We start from the raw sequence: 18,431 nt of genomic DNA on the forward strand, positions 1-18,431 counted from the left end.
CCACGACAGAAGACCTGAGGAGGAGAAGGTAGGCAGGACTAGCAGCCCGAGGGTCACTGGCCTCAGGTCGCCAGTCTGAGTGAGGCCTCCTCTGGGCAGACCTGGACCCAGGCCTCCTGGCCTCTGGCAGGAGAGCCAAGCGGCCCACGCTGCTCCAGGTCCCCATGCCTGGGTGAGCAGAGCTGGGCCCGGGGAGCTCAGACACCTTGGGCACAGTAAGAGCAGGTGACGCAGGGACGGGATGTGCTGGGCCCTGCCTCACCTCCAGCTGGTAGCCTTGAGTGCAGCGGAATTTCCGGGTGCAATTTACACATTTCTCCTGAAGGGAAGGAGGGCAGAGTGTCAGGCAGTCCCGAGGCAGGGGCTCCAAACCCACCTTCCCTCCTCTGGGGCGGGCTAACAGCTCTCCCACCCCTGACCAAGTGTCCCTCCCGCCGGCCAGGCCAGCCAGAGCCTCCGGCTCTTGACCGCCCCTCTGCGCTCCCCAGGCCCCAGCCTCTTACCCGCAGGGCCTCTGCGTGGCTGTGCAGGCAGCGGCTTGAGCCCACCGTCAGGACCCCGGACAGGCCAAACAGTGAGCGGCCAGGGGCCTCCAGCACAGGGCCTTCCAGCGGCACATGGTTCACCTCGGGCTGGGGGTTAGGGCAGGAGGCTGAACAGCCCCCACGCCATCCCCACCCTCCCCTCAGGGGCTGCAGGCCAGGGAGGCGCTCCAGGGCTGGGGTATCTCTGTGGACTAGGGGTCTCCCAGGATGGGAAGTCTCTGGACCAGAGGCTGAGGTGCCCAGGTGGGGGAACTCCAAAGAAAAGGGGTGTTCAAGAGCAGGGTGCCAGGGGCAGGTCCTCCTGTGCTCCCCCACCCCACCACCAACCTGGCCGCTATGGTTGTAGAAGACAAGCCAGTGTGCGGGGCCCAGGAGGGAGTTGCGGTGTCCGCCCCTGCGCAGGGCCTCTGTGGAAAGCGCCTCCCCCAGGATCACATGGTGTCGCACTACGTCCAAGTCCTGGAGAGGGAAGGAGAGGCTCAGGGGCTCCAGGACTCCCGAGTGCCTGGGACGGCGCGTCCCGCCCGCTGTGTCCTTGTTGTGGGATGGAAGGCTCACCCACCCCCCTCAGTGGCCCGTCCCGGTGATCTCACCAGGCCGCTGCTGTTGGCCTGGGCCTCCAGAGAGTGGTTGGTTGGCACGAAGATGGTGTAGGCAGTGGCAGCCTCAATCTGGGGTACCAGCCTGTGGCGCTAGGGGCGGGCGCAAGCGTCAGGGGTGGGCTTTCTTGCCCTCAGTCCTGACCCTGGGAGCCAGCAGCTCCGCCTGCACCTGGGGGAGGGCGCCCCCATCCAGGACTCCTCCCTCCTCCTGCCCTTACCTGCAGCAGCTCCCGGAAGAGGCGGAAGGCAGGCACTGAGTCCAGCTGCTGCAGCAACCCCTGCCCCCCCAGCACATCCCCTCTCGGAGGCAGTAAGACCTGGCACGGAGCATGGGGGCTGGTCAGTACATCCTTGCCTATTGGCCTGCCTAGAAGGTTCCCTGCACACACACCCCTCCAGCCATACCTGACTGAGGACATGTAGGACACCATTGGTGGCAAGGAGGTCAGCCACGTCCACGCTAGCATTCTGCACCCAGACCCTCTGGAAGGCAGCAGATAGAGCTCAGGGAGACACAGGTAGACACTTAAGAGTGCGTGTAGCACCAACAGAGAGGCTGCTGGGCACAAGGCACCCAACCTGGCCTGGACACCCTCAGACTCAGGACCTACCAGATGGGCACACAGACCCTCACTAGGGCCCATGCATGAAGGGGCCAGGTGTGCACATGCAAAGATGGACAGACAAGCCCTGGCAGGACAGTCACTCTGGCCCAAAGACACCGCCCAGCAGCAAATGTGTTCTGAGCTCAGCCCTGGGCCGGGCAAGGGGACCCCATCACATCACCGGGGACCCTGGGCTGGGAAGCCTATAGCCACTAGAGCCCCCCCTTCCCTGTATGGTCCCCTCTTCTGCCCAAAGTTCACCACGTACCCCACTGATGTTGTGAATCTCCCAGCGTGCAGTGGGGCTCAGGGTGGCTACACTCTGCCTGTCCAGCCGGGCCAGCTCCTCCTCAGACAGGGCGCCCTGGAGAAAATGGGCCCTGAGAGGACACAGTTTAGGGGGGCCATGGAACCGGGTTAGTGTAACCTACAGAGACCCCTGGAACTGGGCTCCACCCCAAAGGGTGGACACATGCCAGGTTGAGGACCTCTGGGGAGGGGCTGGGTCTCACACAAAAGCCCCCTCCCAGAGCCCCGCCGTGGCAGCCCACCTGACCAGTTGCGGTAGCATCCTCGGCTGCAGCCAGAAGGCCTGGTCCTCAGGGCTCAGCCTACGGATGGCAGACTCTGAGGGCACCAGGGCTGTGACTCGGCTGTCAGCAGGAAGAGTGACGCCGGCCCCCTGTGCACATGGTGTTGGGGGGGGACAGGAGGAGTGATGAAGGCAGCCACCACCTTGAGATCACTTCCCCCAGCCTCCAGGCCTGCCCCCCACCTCCAGCTCTTAGAGCTGTTATGTGGCCTCCTGGATCTGAGTCCCCAAGCCCAGCATTCTATCCGATCCTACCTTGATCCACTGGTAGAAGATGGAGAAGTGGGCATTTGCCTCCAGCTCCTGAGGGGAGGGAAAAAGCTGAAGTCACCAGTCTAGGGACAGACTTGAGCCCCCTCCCTCCATGACCCTGAGTGTGGCCCCACCCCCGGATTCCACAAGAGGACTCCTCCCCGAGCACAGGAAACCACTCACCTGGAAGATGTCTCCGTAGCAGCTGAAGCCATCACCCCCATAACCAGGGGGGCATGTGCAGACCCGCTGACCTCCTCCCACTGCCCGGCAGGTGGCCTGGGGTTGCGGGGCAGAGAGACATGGCCTCCGTTCAGCACCCACAGGGCAAGCTGGACAGCACCCATCCTCCATCTCTCCGTTCACTCTGGCCCATCCTCCTGCTGTCCTCCTGTCCAGCTACCCATCCCTACCATCTGTCTCTCCCTCTATCCAGTCTGTATTCAAGCTGCTCCTTTGGTGTGCAGGTCTTGGGCCTGCTCTCCAAGACCAGTGAGCATGTGACGTGAGCTACCCCAACCCATCCTGGCAGATGGGTCAGGGAAGTCCAGGGCTGTGGGAGCATCTGGGAGGCCCCGGACCTCCAGGCGAGGCCTGAGCTGAGGGCAGGAGGAGCTAGCCAGGCCGAAGGTGTGGCGCTGGGAGCACGGAACAAGGGTGATGAGGGCAGGGGCTGGGATCTTTATAAGGAGGGTGAAAGCTCTGTCCTGTGGGCAAGCAGGTGACAGGGTTTGGATTTCAGGTTGAGAAAGATCCCAATCCTGACCAGAGACAGGGACACTGCTGCAGCCAAGGCCTACCCCTGAAGCCTCCCCTGGGCCTGGAGCCCTCTCACCCCCTCACCAGATCATGGCAGCCACCGTTGCCTGCCCGGCAGGGGTCAATGGGACTGCACACGTAGCCGTCCCCCGCGAATCCCAGCTTGCAGGTGCACTGGCTCTGGAGAGGTTGGGGAGCAGAGAGCCTCATCTCACCAGAAGCAGGAAACCCTTTCCTCCTCCACAGTTCAGCTCCCGACGGGCACTCTCCCTTGGGGTGGTCTGCTCAGACCCCAGAGGAGCTTTTCCCAGCCCCACCCTTGGAGTTCCATGTTCTAGATGCAGAGGTTGAGGCCCTGAGGGGAGACTGGCTCTCAGGAAGAGTCTGAGGAAGTGATGGCATTGGCAGGGGGGCATCCAGGAGCCTCGGGGCCTCTTTGCTCTCAGGCCTGGGCCCAGCCAGGCTGTTGAGGTCTGCAGTGTGTGATGAGTGGGCAGGTTTTGCCAAGACCAGCCCCAGGGATGGCTGCTCGGATCCCCCCCTCCAACCCCGCCACTCTGCTTGGCTGCTCTGATCCTTCCCGCTAAATGCCAGTGTTCTTGTTGGGCTTATCCACACCTCAGGTGAGTGACTAGTGAGACTCCCCGGATCTCAGTTGCCCTTCTTTGCACGATGGGGGCATCTGCAACTGCTTATTCCACCCTCAGTTCTGAACTTTAAAGCTCCTGATGGAGTTCGCAGCTCCAGCTCTCAGGCCCATCTGAGGGTCACTGCTGAGGTCCCACGTCTGGTGGTCCAGACAATCATGGGGCAGGAGGCAGGGAGCCCCATGGATCCCTGCATAAGCCTGGGCCGCACAGAGGCTGACCCTGAAGCAGCCAGACCTGGCTTCCCAACTTGCATATTAGATTCTTCAATGCCAGCCAGTCCTCAGGCTCACCAGGCCTGACGTGCTTCACGTGGAAGGTTCCAGATTCTGAGATCCTGTGACTGGAGTCTGAGACTCCAAAATTCCAAGAGCTGGATTTCCATGAGTCTAAAAATTTGGGGATGTCACTCTCCATGGGCAGGTGTCTCTTCTTGCTTTGCTCAATACTGAATTCCTAAATCTAGAACAGCAACTAGCATGTAACAAGTGCCTGGTGACATGTGGGAAACCAGTGAGTGGGTGAATGAGCTAATTGTCAGAAGGCAATGGCCCCAGTGGCCCGTAAGAGCAGAGAACTCATTGATTCTCGGTTATGAGAGTCCTCATCCCTGAGACACAGGAGTCACAGTCTTCTGACTTGGAAAAAATGCTGCCTTAGACTGGCACTCCAACACACCTTCCTTTAAAACTACTGCAACCTTCGCATTGCTTCCAGCACCCATCTACTGCTTCCAGATTGTACGACTCAACATTTCAGAGCTGGATTCTCATTTGTGTCTGAGGTTTGAGACCCTGAGCTTGAGTTCTTAGACGTTGCTAGAGTCAGATGGGCTAGGGGGAAGAGTCCCCCAGGATGGAGACCCCCACCCTGCTCTCTCGAGGCCGGCCGAGCCTCACCTGCCCGGGTCCCACATAGCTGCAGAGGGCGTCAGCGTGGCAGCCGCCTCGTACATCCAGCTCACACTCGTCGATGGCCACACAGACACGACCGTCCCCGCTCCAGCCCTTGTGGCACGTGCAGTGGTGGGTGCCTGGGGCCCCAGGGACACACTTAGCCTGTGAGAGCCACGGATAAATGACTCAGGGCTGCAGGGCGGCAGGCTGAGGGCAAGGGAGTCCCACCTCGAGCCCGTGGGTCAGGACTTCAAGGAAGGGGCCAGACTCACATTCTCTGAGCATCCGCCACGGTCTGGGCGAGAGCAGGGGTTGCTGGGTGTGCAGGAGAAGCCGTCACCCTCAAAGCCATCGAGACAGAGACACCTGGGGGTGGGGGGTGGTGAATGAGGAGCCTCCAGTAAGCCTCTGGAAGCTGTGAGCAAACTGACAAGTGCAGTCACAGACGCAGCAGAGAGGAAGTGCACGTCCTCACCTGGCAATATCCCCCTGGTTAATGCAGCGGGCGTGGGGGTGGCACTGCTGGGACTGTTCTGTGGGCCCACAGTTCCCTGTGGACTCGTTGCAGAAGCGGCCACTGAAGCCTGGGGCACATGTGCCACGCTGGCACACACCCCCACTGCCCGGACGGTTGTCACACAGACCGTGGACACAGCCGCAGTCTGCAGGGAGGAGATGGAGCAGGGAAACTGAGGCTGAGGCAGGGCTGGCTGGGAGCCAGGATGCTTGGGCAATGCTGGGAATGGGGCAGCCACAATAGACTGACTGCAGGGTCAAAATCAGGTCATCCCAGACTCGGGAGGGAGGAAGAAATGAGAGGGGGGCATTCATTGCTTTCAGTCACCCTATTCTAGCTGCCCTGCTCCCAACACCACCATCGGAAAGTTCTTCTGCATGTCTGACCTAAATCCTGCATGCTTTGGGTTAAACTGTGGCTCTCTTCCCGGCATGGATAAAAGAGACATCTACTCTTGTGTTTCCAAAACCTTCTCCATAACCTCTGGACTGAACCCTTCTTCCTGGGGTTCTATTTCCCTTCTTGGGAGTCCCCAGCCCCACTTCCAAGCGACCCTTTTTCTCCCTGGCAGGTGGCCTAGGCCAGGATCACCCACCTTCCTGGCACTGGTCTCCATGCTTGTTTGGGTTGGAGCAGATGTGGCAGGCGATGCCCTTGTAGTCTGGGAAGCAGAGGCAGGCCCCACTGCCCTGGACCCCATCACTGCACTGGGGGTGGGCAGGAGGCAAGAGCAGTCACGGGGAGGGGATTATCCACATTCTCTTCCCTAACATCCCCACAGGCTGTGAGCTCCTGCTCCCCCTAGAAGACCTCCTGCTGGAAGAGACCTTCCAACTCACTGATGCTGCCAAAGAACTAGCCCCCTAAAAGGCACCTGGCCCTGGTAGCTTCATGGGTGACTTCTGCTTAATCTAGAAACACACGACTCCTGTGCTCCTCCATAGCCAGGTGCTAAAGCAACTGCGATATTACAAAATGGCAAAAATACAACACACACAAAAAAACTATTGACAAATAGCCCTTATGAAAATAGATGTAACAATCTAATTAATTGATTCTAATTAAAATAAACATAATTTGGTCCAACTTCCACTGCCTCGATGTGAAGAACCCAATTACCAGAGAGAGGCAGGCTTTGCTCAGACATACAGCCAGTCACCGGCCAACTCAGAAAGGAGCCCCTATCTCCCCCATCCCTCACTCCAGGGCAGGAGGGGACTCACGTTGCCTTTGCCATAGCAGGGGTTGGAGAAGCCCCCAGGACACTGCACACAGTCAGGCCCAAAAAACCCTTTGCAGCAGCCAGGTTTCTGTAAGAAAGAACACATCTGAGGGTCCGTCGGGAGCCATGTCGACCCCCCAGCCCAGGTTGCTTCTGCTCCCTGGTGCCATGTCTAGAGCAAGGGGGTGGGCGAGGCCCCTCTGTGACACCTTTTCCACCATTAGGATGCAGCACAGCTCTCTGAGGATGACAGCCCACCCAGCCCCAGCCTGGGGGCTCCAGAGGAGAAGCAAGTGCCCCAGATCCCTAGGGAGCAAGTGCCCCATGCCCAGGCTCACCAGGATGGTCTGGTTGCAGTAGTGGGCGCAGCCCTTCTTCAGGACGTTCAGCCCAGTAGGGTCATGGATGTAGACACACTCCTCAGGGGAGATGTCCTGGGTGGGCCGTGCCAGGCTGGTCAGCAGGCAGGGGTCTTGGGCCGGCCCCCTTCACCAGGCAGCCCTGGTCAAGGGACCTTGGCCCCCTGGGCCTGGCACCTCCCCTGTCAGTGGGGCTGAGCCTCCAGGTCCAGCTGAGCCTCCCAGCCTCACTTCCCCACCCTGACCCAGGGCAGAAACCTTGCAGGGCAGTCAGAAGTCAGCCCTGAGAGCTGGGCCAAGGGATGCTCACCAGTTTCACGCTGTTGGGGGGGCACATGCTGGTGTTCAGGGCTTGGCAGTCCACACAGGAGCCCTGGGCAGGGTAGGGGGAGGAAGGGAGAAGGGTTAGTCATGGTTTATTTATTTAGCAAACCCTAAGAAAGAGGCACTCAGCCCAGGCCTGAGGTATGAGAAAGAGTCACCACAGGAGGGCCAGAGGATGGTGTTCCAGGCAGAGGGAAGAGCAAGGGCAAAGGCCCCGCGGTGGGAGAGCTCAGTGTGAGAGCATCACAGGTCTGGGCAGGGAGGCTGGGAACAGGGCTGTACATGCATGAGTGACGGCAAAGGGACCATCAGGAGGACTGCTGAGGGCTGGGTGTGGGGCGTCCAGGTGAACCTGGGGCCTGCGCCCGAGCCCCAGAGCCACCCACTCATTTGAGGAGAACTAGAAAACGGCACCTCTCCCTGGGAAGATGACCCCAACACAAGAAGCGCTGGGGTCCCGTGCGCTTACCGCCACGACCTTGTGCTGCTCTTCGTTGCAGAGCTTGGGCAGGATGGGCAGGATGGTCGGGGGCAGCAGGATGCCCTCCAGCATGTGGATGACGCCGTTGGCAGCCAGCACGTCCACTCTCCGTAGGGGGACCCCCTCAGGTCCCAGCAGGATGCGCCCCTGTGGCAGAGCCCAGCATGCATCCTTGGCCCAGTCCCCGCCCCTGCGCTCAGCACACTGTCAGAGGCCCAGCCTGCCAGCCACCTCTTCACCCACTCCCTGGCAACATCTCTTGCTCTGGCAGAACCGTTCCAGCCTCTGCACCCTGACCCACATGGTTTCTGTCCTGTGGAGCCCCTCCCCCTGCCCACGTGCTCACCCTCCTCCTCTTTGGAGCCCTCCCAGCTTGTTGGGCCCCAGGAGAGGGATTTGATCTGTGCCTGCTCCCACATGACCCTCCACCAGGGCATGCCCACTGCAGGGCTCGGAGCACGAAGCCGGGTCCGAAAGAGGCTTGACACCTGGCTGGTCATCACCAGCCCCTCCACTGGTCCATCCCTGGTGCTCATGGAGCTCACCTCCTCCGAGATATTCACAGCCAGGACCTGGTTTGCCATGGTGAGGACCCGGCCCTTGGAGATGAGCTTCTCAACAGTCAGCTGGGGTAGAGAAGAGAGTGGCCTTAGGCCGGGCACTAGCCACACCTTGGGGCCACACCCAGTCCTGCCCAGGTGACTCGCAGCTACCACCTTGGTCCCCAGGCTCTCCTCTGTCCTGTAGAGTCCAGATGGGTGGGGAGAGGAGAAGGGGCCCCCTGGAAGACTGGAATCTGCAGACAAACCCTCTGACAGCCCATTGGCAGGTGTAAGCCAGCCAACCTCCCAGAGGACCTCTCACCTGGCCGTGGCTATAGACATGGTACCTCACCAGCTCCTGCAGTTTGGAGAGACCCTGGCAGGAGAGAGAGGGCTTGGCTGCTAGAGGCTCTGAGCCTGTATCTCTGGCCCCTTCTCCCCGACAAGCTTACCGCTGTGAAGAGGTAGACCAGGCGGCCGTCCCGCAAGCCATCCACTGCCTCATTGCTGGGGGCAAAGACTGTGAAGGGCCCAGGGCCATCCAGGAAGGAGGGCAGCCCACAGTTCTGTGGTGGTGAGAAGGAGGCTCAGGGGGTTCCGTGGCCAACCCTTACCTCTAAGTCCTGCCTGGGCCCTGCTGCCCTTGGTCTGCAGGAAACGCCCACCAAAAGTAAGTGGGTGACATTGGCAATGGGTTCATGCTACCACAGAGCCTCGGGATTCTAATGGGCAGGTTCCAGGATGGGGGTGTGGGCAAAGGCCCGTCCTACTCCAGAAGCCCAGATCACTGTGGGGCAGATTCTGGGTAGTGAGGGGTCCTGGGACAAAAGATCAAATGGGCTAGGACCTTTTGCCCAGACTCACCTCCAGGATGGTTTCAAACCGGGTGAAGGCCTCAGTGGAGGCGAGGATCTGGCCGATGGTCCTCTGTAGGAAGGGATGAGCATGAGGGCCCCAGAGGGGAAGGAGCTCTGCTCCAGCCCTGCCCAGAACTGCCCCGCCCCCCTCTCCGAACTCAGTGCGGGTCAGAGGCCACGCAGGGGCACAGGGTGGGGGGAGGGGAAGGCACTAGCTTACCTTGGGGTCCTCAGGGAGCTCTGGTGGGAGCTGCCACCGCAGGGCAGTGACCACGTGGAAGATGCCATTGGCTGCTGGGTAGTTGGCCTTGTGGATGGTGAATGTCTGCTGGGGCTGGTCTTTGTACTTGTAGGTGTATTTCTGCTGAGACATGAGACCTCTGGCTCAGACTCCAAACACCCACCCCTTGTCCTGAGGCTCTGTCCCACCTCCACACCTTTTTCTGGGCTGTGTTTCCCACCTATGACTCCTCTGGTCCCCAGGCTGAGGTCCCTGCTTACCCTGAAGCGGCTGAAAGTGACAGTGATCTCCTGTCCAGCCAGCGTCCACCACCTGTGTGTAGGCTGGGTCCCTGACTCCTCCAGCATGTGCTGCCCTGCGATGATGTGCTGTCTGCAGAGCTGCTGGGCAAGGGATGCCTGTGGGCACAAGGGGACGGGGGTGCCGAGTGGGCCCAGGGCAGGCAGTCCTCTTCAGGGACCGTTGCCCAAGCAACGGAGGGAACAGGAGGCCTCCCAGGCCTCAGTCCCCTAGAGTGTGCACTGAGGACACTCTCAGGGCCCTGAAGCCTAGGGGAGGGTCCAGGGAGGAGGCCCACTCCTCGATAGGCAGGGGCTCACGTTCATGGTCCTGGAGGATATGGACGGTGCCAGCACGGTGAATGGGCCCGACGTGCTGAGGATCTCCCGGCAGCCCTGGTCTGGGGACAGGAGAGGGTGTATCAGAATGGGTCTGGGAGGCCGTCAGCCATCAGTCCTGGGTTTTGGAGAGTTGAGGTGTGGGGGGGGTGTTGGGTCAAGATCTAGGGTAAATGGGGACATCAGGATCTGGGGGAGTAGCTCCCACCTCCATCATGTACCCCACCACAGTCCATTCTCTGCTTCCACAGCTCTTGGGCAGAGAAATAAGGCATCTCTGGAGAGTCTGCCAAGGATGCTGGGTGCGAGGGGCGGGGTCTCAGGCGAGTGGCAGGGGTCACACACCCAGCATGGCAAAGGCGACTCTCAGCCGCAGTAACATGTTCGTCTGGCTGGCCTTCTGCACCTCGTGGAGCAGGTGTCCGTAGCAGGCACGCCCATCTCCCACCTCGCCGTCCTTGCACACACAGCTGGGGGTGTGGGTAAAACTGGTCAGGGCAGGGGCGTGGCCAGGTCCCCCTCCTGGCCCTCACCCCCCATCCCCACAGGGCCCTTGAGGTGCACATGGGCACAAATTTGTCCCTGCCAAGCCCACCCGCTCTGCTCTGCCCCTGGTACCCAGCCCAAGGCACCTGTGCTCACCTGGTCTTTCCATCAGGGGTCACCTGGCAGGTGGCTGACCGGTCACAGGAGTGGGGGAAGCAGTAGGCGAAGCAGCCCGCGGAGGCATTGTGGTTGGTGCTGACCAGGCCTGGCTTACATGAGCAGGAGGCCTGGCCCATCCGGGAGGGGAGGGAGGATGACACCACGTCCGTGAGAACCGTGGCGTCTGCCACACCCACAGAGCTCTGCTGGGTCCTCACAGCCACCCGCCCAGAAGCAGGCTGTCATTCTCTTCCCATTTAACAAATAGGGCAGCTTAGGCTCCTAGGAGGCCCGCGATTGTCCCACAGCCCATGTGAGCTGGGGGACCGCGGGGCAGGCCCAGCCCAGGGCCCCAGCTCACCTGGCCTGGCCTCTTGTACAGACATAAGGTGGAGTTGCTGGGGCAGCCGCCGTTGTTGATGGTGCATGGGTCCTGGGGCAGACACACTGTTCCGTCCCCATGGTAGTTCTCAGGGCAGCGACACTGTGCCTGCCCCCTGGGGCTCACGGAGCACTGGGCAACTGGGGAGCAGGGTGACGGCTGGCAGGGGTCAGGGGCTGCCGGGGCAGTGGAAAGAGCCCAAGTGAGACGAGCACGCAGGAGGCCCATCTCCTCCACAGCCTCTATCCAGGTTGGCCCAGGGATGGGGTGAACAGGCTGATCTAGACCTTGGGGACAGGCCCTATTTCCCTCCCTCAGGGACACTTCTCCCTCCCTGTAAAAGGCCAGATCGTACTTGCTGGTTTAAAAGGATGCTCACCCTGAGCTGGGGCTCCTGGCCTCTAGATCCCAGACTTACCTAGGCATTCGCTGCCCTGCTGGGTGTGGCCAGGCAGGCAGCGGCAGGTAGGGGCCTCTGCAGAGCACTGGGAGTTCTGAGGACAGTTCAGGGCCTGGCAGGCGGGGAGCTCTGAGTGGAGAAAGAAGAGTATCACGGCAGCTCCAAGTCCCAGGCTGGGAAGGAACACAGGAGCGAAGATGCTATGCCTAATTTGCTGTGTGACCCTGGCCAGGGTCCCATCTCCTCTGGGCCTCTGGGCAGTGAAGGTTTCAGATGACACCCCCTCCCCCAAGGGAGGCTGCAGGCAGAGGTCCTGCTGAGGCTCAGGCCCCATCCTTCACCCCGTCAGCCTTCCTGCTCTGGCCACTAAAGACTGGCTACCCCAGCAGCTGCTCACCTTGGTCACAGTGGGGTCCAGTGAATCCAGCAAAGCACAGGCAGCTTCCATCCCCGAGTGGCCCATGGCGGCACACGCCATGCACACAGCTGCAGACTGGGAGGGACACGCAGGGACAGGTGGGACCCCAGCCTCAGCCAGGGGCACACAGGGACGTTGAGTCCCTGCCCTCTGCATCTCCAGAACTCAGCTCCAGCAGGCACAACCTCAAGAATACAGAATTGTGGTGCAGGACCAGAGAGGTGGTGGGAGCCCAGGGCAGGCACCTGCGCTAGCCAGGAGGTTCAAGGAAGGCTTCCTGGAGGAGGCCTCCAAGAACAGCATGTGCAGGGGCTAGAGGTGTGATAAAGCAAAGCTCATGTCCCTAGAAGGGATGTGTAAGGCTGAGCAGCTGGGAGGGAGTCTGGTAGGGACTGGCTGTAGGGACTAGGTCCCCACTGGCCCCCAAGTGGACATCGGCCCCGCCCTCCTGCCTGGCCAGCACTCACCTGACTGGCAGTCAGGGCCGAACCGGTTGGGGTCTCTACACTCCTGGCAGGCTGAGCCACTGAAGTTTTCCTGGCAGAGGGATGCCCCAAGTCAGTGCAGCCCCTCCACTGCCCCCCACCCCAGCCCCACCGGGCCCTTACCTGGCACACGCAGGTCCCGTTCCTGTCTATGCCATCCAGGCAGGTCCCGTGGCTGTTGCATGGGGTCTCAGCACCCCCAGGGCACTCTGTGGACCCCCCCCCGCCTAGAACTCAGCTCTGCCCCAAGAACTCTCAATTTACCTGACCCCAACAGCTCTGGGCAGCCCCAGACTTGGTCCCTCCCCTGGGGCAGCCAGAGCCAAGAGGCCCAGCTGCCCATTAAATGAGCCAGTTGAAGGGGAATGCAGGCGGGTTGAGGCATGAGGAGCAAGGCTGGGACCCTCCCCCATACCATAGCACTGGGACCCCCAGTAGCCAGGGCAGCAGGCCTTCTGCACCACGTCCTTCCAGCACTCCAGGCTGCAGCCGCTCACAGACAACAAAGAGTCCCCCAGCTGGACCTCGTATCTGGGGACCAAGGATGGGCAGGGTGATGGGAGGGGCTCCCCTAGCAGCCTCCAGCCCAGCCTCCCCACACTGGGTTCTGTTACTCTTGGTCCCCCGACCCCTTCCCGCCTGGCCCTGAGCTGAACACAGGGCCTGGTCCATAGTAGATGCTCAAAAAACAGCACTTGCCCTGCATTCTTACTCCTTCCTCCCTGCCTATCTCTGTCCCACTGGAGGGGCCAACAGACATGTGGATGAGTGAGTCCCTGCCCTCACTCCCCAGGCCTGCCAGGCCCTCCTGGTCCCCTGCCATCCCACGAGATACCCCTGGAAGCAAGCAAGGGTGGAGTGGGGGTCCGCACCGGCAGTCCTGTGAGATCTTCTCCGGGAACTCCCGAAGCCAGCCCGAGGGACACACCCGCTTCTTGATGGCAGGGCACGGGGTGCAGGGTATGTGAGTGACAAACTTGGTCTTCATGTCGCAGCGTCTGGACTGTACCTGGGCATGGACAGGGTTTGGAGTGAGGGACCTGAACCCTGCACACAGCCCTGACCTTTGATCGCAGCGAGGCCTAGCACCCCTCTCCAGGCCCATCTGTTCATTGGGGAGGCAGTGAGAACAGGGAAGGCCCTGAGTCTGGGGAAACTGGCCTGTCACAGGCTGTCCCTGCCACAGTGTGTCTCTATATCCACAGCCACACACCTCTGCCTGGGGGCCTGGAGGCACGCCCAGAAGCCTCAGAGTCTCTGCCTTCTGACACAGAGCATCTAGCCCTCTCGTTCCACCCTGGGTGATTCAAAGGAGGCAACTGAACCCTAGGAGGGTGGCCCTCGCCTGTAGCCACCCAGGGACTTTGACCTAGACTCTCAAGCTAGTGCTCATTCACCCCTTTCATTTAAACATAAACACTAAGTGAAAGGCTGACACTGTTCGGGAGGAGAACACGGTGACGCCATCCTCCATCCCTTGGGCACAGGCAGGATGAGAGCTTCAGCCACGCACCATGGGGCTGGCCCTCCAGTTGTCACTCTGCTCTGAGCACGTCCCCACCTTGCTCCCAAATGACCCCCTCGGCCAGCCCAGGGCCCTCTCTGGTGCCCCGCGGTCAGAGACCCAGCAGCCAGCCCCATGCCCGAGGCCAGCCCGTGTGAGCAGGCGTGTGGGAGGGGGTCTGAGTTTGGGCCAAGCAGTCACATTCCCTGAGCCCTAGTCCAGGCCTGGCCCACAGCCCCACACGCCAGCCGGGACCCAGGGGTCCACTGCCCACCACTGGATGGGCAGTGCTGGGAGTGAGAGAGCTGAGAAGACCCAGGCTGGAGGCCCAGGTGGCTTCCTGGGGAGGTGACAATTGAGTTGGGACCTGAAGGATGCATGAAAATTGGTCAGGGTCATTGCTCCTAGCAGAGGGGACAGGAGAGGCAAAAGTCACGAAGTAGGAAGAAGCAAACGGCCATGTGTGATGAGGCAGAGACATGCAGAGACAGGCAGAGAGGAGGCTGGAGAGGGGCTGGGGCCAGACCAGGCCAGTGAGGGGAGGTGGAGTCCGGAGCAGACCCAGGACTCGTTTATGTTTTTTTTTTTTTTTTTTTTTTGCTGTACGCGGGCCTCTCACTGCTGTGGCCTCTCCCGCTGCGGAGCACAGGCTCCGGACGCACAGGCCCAGCGGCCATGGCTCACGGGCCCAGCCGCTCCGCGGCATATGGGATCCTCCCAGACCGGGGCACGAACCCGTATCCCCTGCATCGGCAGGCGGACTCTCAACCACTGCGCCACCAGGGAGGCCCTCGTTTATGTTTTAAATGGGCCCTCTGGCTGCTGCATGGAGAACAGAGGTGGGGGCAGGAGAAGAGATGGTCACCTGAGAGCCAAGAAAGCCCTAAGCCTGCAGTCCACTCGCTGGCCTGTCAAAGCTCCCCCAAGTCCACCATCAATGGGGCTACCATTACGGCAACAAAGTCCCAATAACCTACAGCACTGACCCTGGAGGAATGGAAGCTAAACTCTTGGTTGTCAGTGGGAGAAAAGACCACAGCAAGGTGCATTTTGATGAGGAGAGCTTTCAGGGGCTTGGGGCATGGCCTGGAGAAGCTGAGAAGTTCTCATCTTAAAAAGTGCTGAACACACTGTGCTCCAAAAGGGAGTAAACCCAGAACATCTCTTTCCTAGAACACATCACAGATGTGTGGCTCTCAAAGCCAGAGAAAAGGAGAAATAGTGCCTCAATACTTTCTGGTGTACATGAAGGTCCCAGGGCCTCTCCCAGCTGCTGTGATTTGGTTTTTTCCGCTCCTGCCTCTGTGGTCTGCGAAGAGGGAAGTTGCTGCGGGCGGCCTCAGCCCGAGCTGTGGGGCTGGATGTTGTGGTCTCATTCCCCACCCTGAGGCTCAGTCTTTGCTGAGCCAGGGAGCGACTAGGAAGTTGGGTAATTTCAGGGCCAGGCAGCTGCTGGCTCAGGGCAAACGCTCTGCAGGTGGTGGGCTCCCCTGAGGGCCACCTGGCCAGCCAGACACAGCTGCCAGCGTCAGCGCCAATGGCCCAGGGACCAGTTTTCAGAGCAGCCCTGGATCGGGGCTCAGGGGCAGTGAGAGAGCACTGTCCTCACTCTTGGGCAGAGGGGGCGGTCCTGTCAAGTGGGGGTGAGTCACCCACAGGAGGAAGCTGGAGCCTTGTGGCTGGCGGTGGGGCGGACACTCATTCACGAGATGTTGCATCCGTAAATGTGTGATGGACGGATAAACCAGCGGACAAGTCACACTTCTCACTGGGACCTCACCGGAAGTGGGCGTTCAGGCCCCCTCTGCCTGGTGGCGTGGAAGGAGCATCAGCCCCAGCCGACAATCTCGCCACTGGTCCCGTTGGGAGGAGTGAGGCTGGATTCCAGCCGAGTGCTGAATCAGATTCCCTTCTTCCCTAGGGCACCTCGGGACCCGTCTGAGCCGGGCGGGTGCTGCTCCCCTCCCTGTCCTAATCCAGAATTGATTTTGCAATGTCTGCATCCCATAGAGACACTGCTGGGCAAGTTGAGGAGACATGAGGTGTTAGCCTGTTGTGAGAAGGTGGAAGAAATTCCCCCAAGCTGGGGTCCAGGGCCCAGAACCCAAACTCCCTCAGATGGGAAGGGACCTCTCAAACCGCTTCCCCTTGCCCAAGATCAATGCTCCTCTCCCTTCAAACCCCAGCTTGAGACCACAGGCTTCACCTGCACCAGCATACACCTAGCAGAGGAGGCACTTGGTGAAAGACTTGAATAGACAGGTGCTAAGCCCCCTCCTCCAGGAAGACTTCTCTGCCTCTACTTCCTGAACCTTCCTGTGTTTGAGTTCTGCTCCTCACTAGCTGTGTGACCCAGAAGTCATCCCTTGCCCTCAGAGCCTCGGTTTCCTAAGGTTTACAGTGGATCTCATGCTATACAAGGTGCTGGTAGTCGGTAGTGCTGAGGGACTGAGGGCACGTGAGAGGCCAGCGTTGCTGCGTCCCTGACAAGAACCCCCAGGGCCCTCTTCCCTGGGCCAGGATGTCTGAGCCCCGGCCCCAGAAGGCAGACTTAGAGGTGGTCTGTGACAAGGAAAAACTCCCAGGCTGAGGCCCCTCATTGACCCCTGTCACAAGAACATGAGGTGGCCTTCGAAATTCCCCTGCATTGTACACATGGGGAAACTGAGGCAGGGAGGGAGCAGGAACCACCTGCAGGGCTCAGCACAGCCTGAAACACTTGGCTCTTCCACCATCACTGTCACTTTTTCAACCTCAGATCTGCCCATCCCCAACCCTGACTTGGCCCTGAAGCTGGTGAGGCCTCTCACCAGACCACAAGGCCGATGAGAGCGAGCCCCAGGGCAGCACAGGGCCTGGGTCCCTGTCCTGGCTCTGCCTGGCAGTGGGATCCTGGGCAAGTCCTTTTCCTCTTGGGACCTCAGTCTGCCTGTTAGTGATTTGGGGACACTAGCAGCTGCCCCAAGAGAACTTGGCCTCACAGGAGAGGGTCCTTCACCTGGAGGCAGGCCCCAGCCAGGCTGACTCTGTCTCCATGCCTAGGGTGGGAGGCTCTTACAGAAACTCCAGTTGGGACAATGTCCCTACTATGGGGCTTGGGTGGATCTGCAGACAGGCATCCCAAAGGGGGCTTATGCATGTGGACCTGACAGCCACACACTGGGACCGTCGGCTCCTCCCTCGTGGCCGGATGGGGAACCGCAGATGGCGGTCTGGAGCGTGGCTCTGGAGTTGGACCAACCTGTCTCTATCATCCTTGGGTTTTGGCTTCCTCAAGTGGAGAACAGCAGGGCCCACTTCTCAGGGGCTGGGGTGGCTTGAAGGGATGATGCTGGGTGTGCCCAGGGCTGTGCACCTGAACAGCAGCTCTTAGGCTTGAGGGCGTTATTGTTGGCTGCTGTTTGCCCAGGAGGACTGGGGGTGAGGAGACCTCATTCTGCCTCTGGGCACACACACATGCACACACACCCAGCACGCCTACACATGGTCCACATGAGCCTCTCAGTTTGTCAGCCCTGTGAGGGTTGGGGGTGATCACATCTCCCATCCCCAAGCCAGGGCCACAGAGACAGCGGGCCTCAGTCCGGCCAGGGGGATGGGCCTGGCTCTGTATACCCCACCCTCAGGCTGGGGAGACCTGGGATGGCTGCCCACACCCCCTGGCTGGCTAGCCGGACACAGAGGAGGGCAGGCTGACACATCCCTGCCACCCCAAGCAGCGAGACACAGACCTCAGCCTGGAGAGGTGGGCACAAGAGCCCAGTCCTCTGTCCAGCTCAGAGAAGGTCAGAGACGGTCAGACAAGAACCAGCTGCCCTGTGTGTCCCCAGCCCCGTGCCTGATCCGTGAGCGTTCCCTCCCTGCTCCTACCACTGGCTGGGAGGGCCTGGATGCCATGTCCCCCGCGACCGGCTCACTCACCTTCTGCCCCCCGATGAAGCTGAAGCCTGCCAGGCAGAGGGCCAGGAGGCAGAGCAGGAGGTGGTCCCGGGGCCCTGCCATGGCTGGTGGGGGCTGGCGGGCACGCTGTCCAGGACAGAACTGGGGCAGCCAGCGTGGAGAACGAGCTCTAGGAGGCAGGCGCAGGGCGGGCAGGCAGGCAGGACAGGGCGGGTGGGCGGGCGCTTTAAAAGCAGCCGGGAGGCCCCGCCAGCTCACCCCCACAGGAACCCGCCAGGATTTCCTCCTGCGTATCAGCAGCCTGCAGGCGGAAGGGAAGGTGCTGGCCACTGACCCCTGCATGGACGCCTGGGCCCAGCTTGGGGCTTCCTGGCCCGGGACCCTCCTCCTGGCGTCAGCCTCCAAGCCCACCATTAGCCACAAGCCTGGGGTGTTTCAGAGGCTGTGAAGCACATGCAGGAGCAGCTGCAACAACTCCCCACCCCGCGTGCCTGCAAGCCCAGCATGTTGCATTCGGAAGCTCTGGGGGTTCTAGTGCCTGGGGGAGAGGGCAGCCTCTGAATCAGGTCTGTCTGCCTCTACCTTACCAGCTGCTGAGGGCACGTGCAGGCCTCCGACTCCCTGCTAAGTGGACAGTCA

The 18,431-nt window shown here is 60.8% G+C and overlaps 1 protein-coding gene across 4 annotated transcripts in view; it reads right to left on the bottom strand.

The window, feature by feature from the left end:
- STAB1 (stabilin 1) overlaps window positions 1–17,936 on the bottom strand; it is a 27,077-nt gene extending 9,141 nt beyond the window's left edge. For all 4 annotated transcript variants that reach the window (XR_014295626.1, XM_082639584.1, XM_082639583.1 and 1 more), the window contains exons 1-36: window positions 17,814–17,936; window positions 13,261–13,397; window positions 12,804–12,919; window positions 12,512–12,597; window positions 12,371–12,440; window positions 11,883–11,978; window positions 11,504–11,614; window positions 11,065–11,261; window positions 10,701–10,831; window positions 10,404–10,528; window positions 10,041–10,120; window positions 9,702–9,839; window positions 9,421–9,561; window positions 9,208–9,270; window positions 8,796–8,909; window positions 8,666–8,719; window positions 8,347–8,427; window positions 7,790–7,948; window positions 7,307–7,369; window positions 6,976–7,071; window positions 6,639–6,725; window positions 6,011–6,122; window positions 5,374–5,560; window positions 5,171–5,264; window positions 4,902–5,060; window positions 3,440–3,535; window positions 2,780–2,875; window positions 2,600–2,647; window positions 2,304–2,434; window positions 2,021–2,132; window positions 1,553–1,630; window positions 1,366–1,464; window positions 1,139–1,237; window positions 873–1,004; window positions 504–632; window positions 263–319 (exon numbers count right to left, since the gene is read on the bottom strand). Coding sequence is in view for 3 of the 4 variants with exons in the window: in XM_082639584.1 (XP_082495710.1) it covers window positions 263–319; window positions 504–632; window positions 873–1,004; window positions 1,139–1,237; window positions 1,366–1,464; window positions 1,553–1,630; window positions 2,021–2,132; window positions 2,304–2,434; window positions 2,600–2,647; window positions 2,780–2,875; window positions 3,440–3,535; window positions 4,902–5,060; window positions 5,171–5,264; window positions 5,374–5,560; window positions 6,011–6,122; window positions 6,639–6,725; window positions 6,976–7,071; window positions 7,307–7,369; window positions 7,790–7,948; window positions 8,347–8,427; window positions 8,666–8,719; window positions 8,796–8,909; window positions 9,208–9,270; window positions 9,421–9,561; window positions 9,702–9,839; window positions 10,041–10,120; window positions 10,404–10,528; window positions 10,701–10,831; window positions 11,065–11,261; window positions 11,504–11,614; window positions 11,883–11,978; window positions 12,371–12,440; window positions 12,512–12,597; window positions 12,804–12,919; window positions 13,261–13,397; window positions 17,814–17,894 (3,855 nt within the window). In the remaining variant the exon portion in view is untranslated. The remainder of the gene's footprint in view (window positions 1–262; window positions 320–503; window positions 633–872; window positions 1,005–1,138; window positions 1,238–1,365; window positions 1,465–1,552; window positions 1,631–2,020; window positions 2,133–2,303; window positions 2,435–2,599; window positions 2,648–2,779; window positions 2,876–3,439; window positions 3,536–4,901; window positions 5,061–5,170; window positions 5,265–5,373; window positions 5,561–6,010; window positions 6,123–6,638; window positions 6,726–6,975; window positions 7,072–7,306; window positions 7,370–7,789; window positions 7,949–8,346; window positions 8,428–8,665; window positions 8,720–8,795; window positions 8,910–9,207; window positions 9,271–9,420; window positions 9,562–9,701; window positions 9,840–10,040; window positions 10,121–10,403; window positions 10,529–10,700; window positions 10,832–11,064; window positions 11,262–11,503; window positions 11,615–11,882; window positions 11,979–12,370; window positions 12,441–12,511; window positions 12,598–12,803; window positions 12,920–13,260; window positions 13,398–17,813) is intronic.
- Between the last annotated feature and the right edge of the window lie 495 nt (window positions 17,937–18,431).

The sequence above is a fragment of the Mesoplodon mirus genome (assembly GCF_964341445.2).
Source record: "Mesoplodon mirus genome assembly, chromosome: 12".
NCBI classification, from domain to species: Eukaryota; Metazoa; Chordata; class Mammalia; order Artiodactyla; family Ziphiidae; genus Mesoplodon; species Mesoplodon mirus.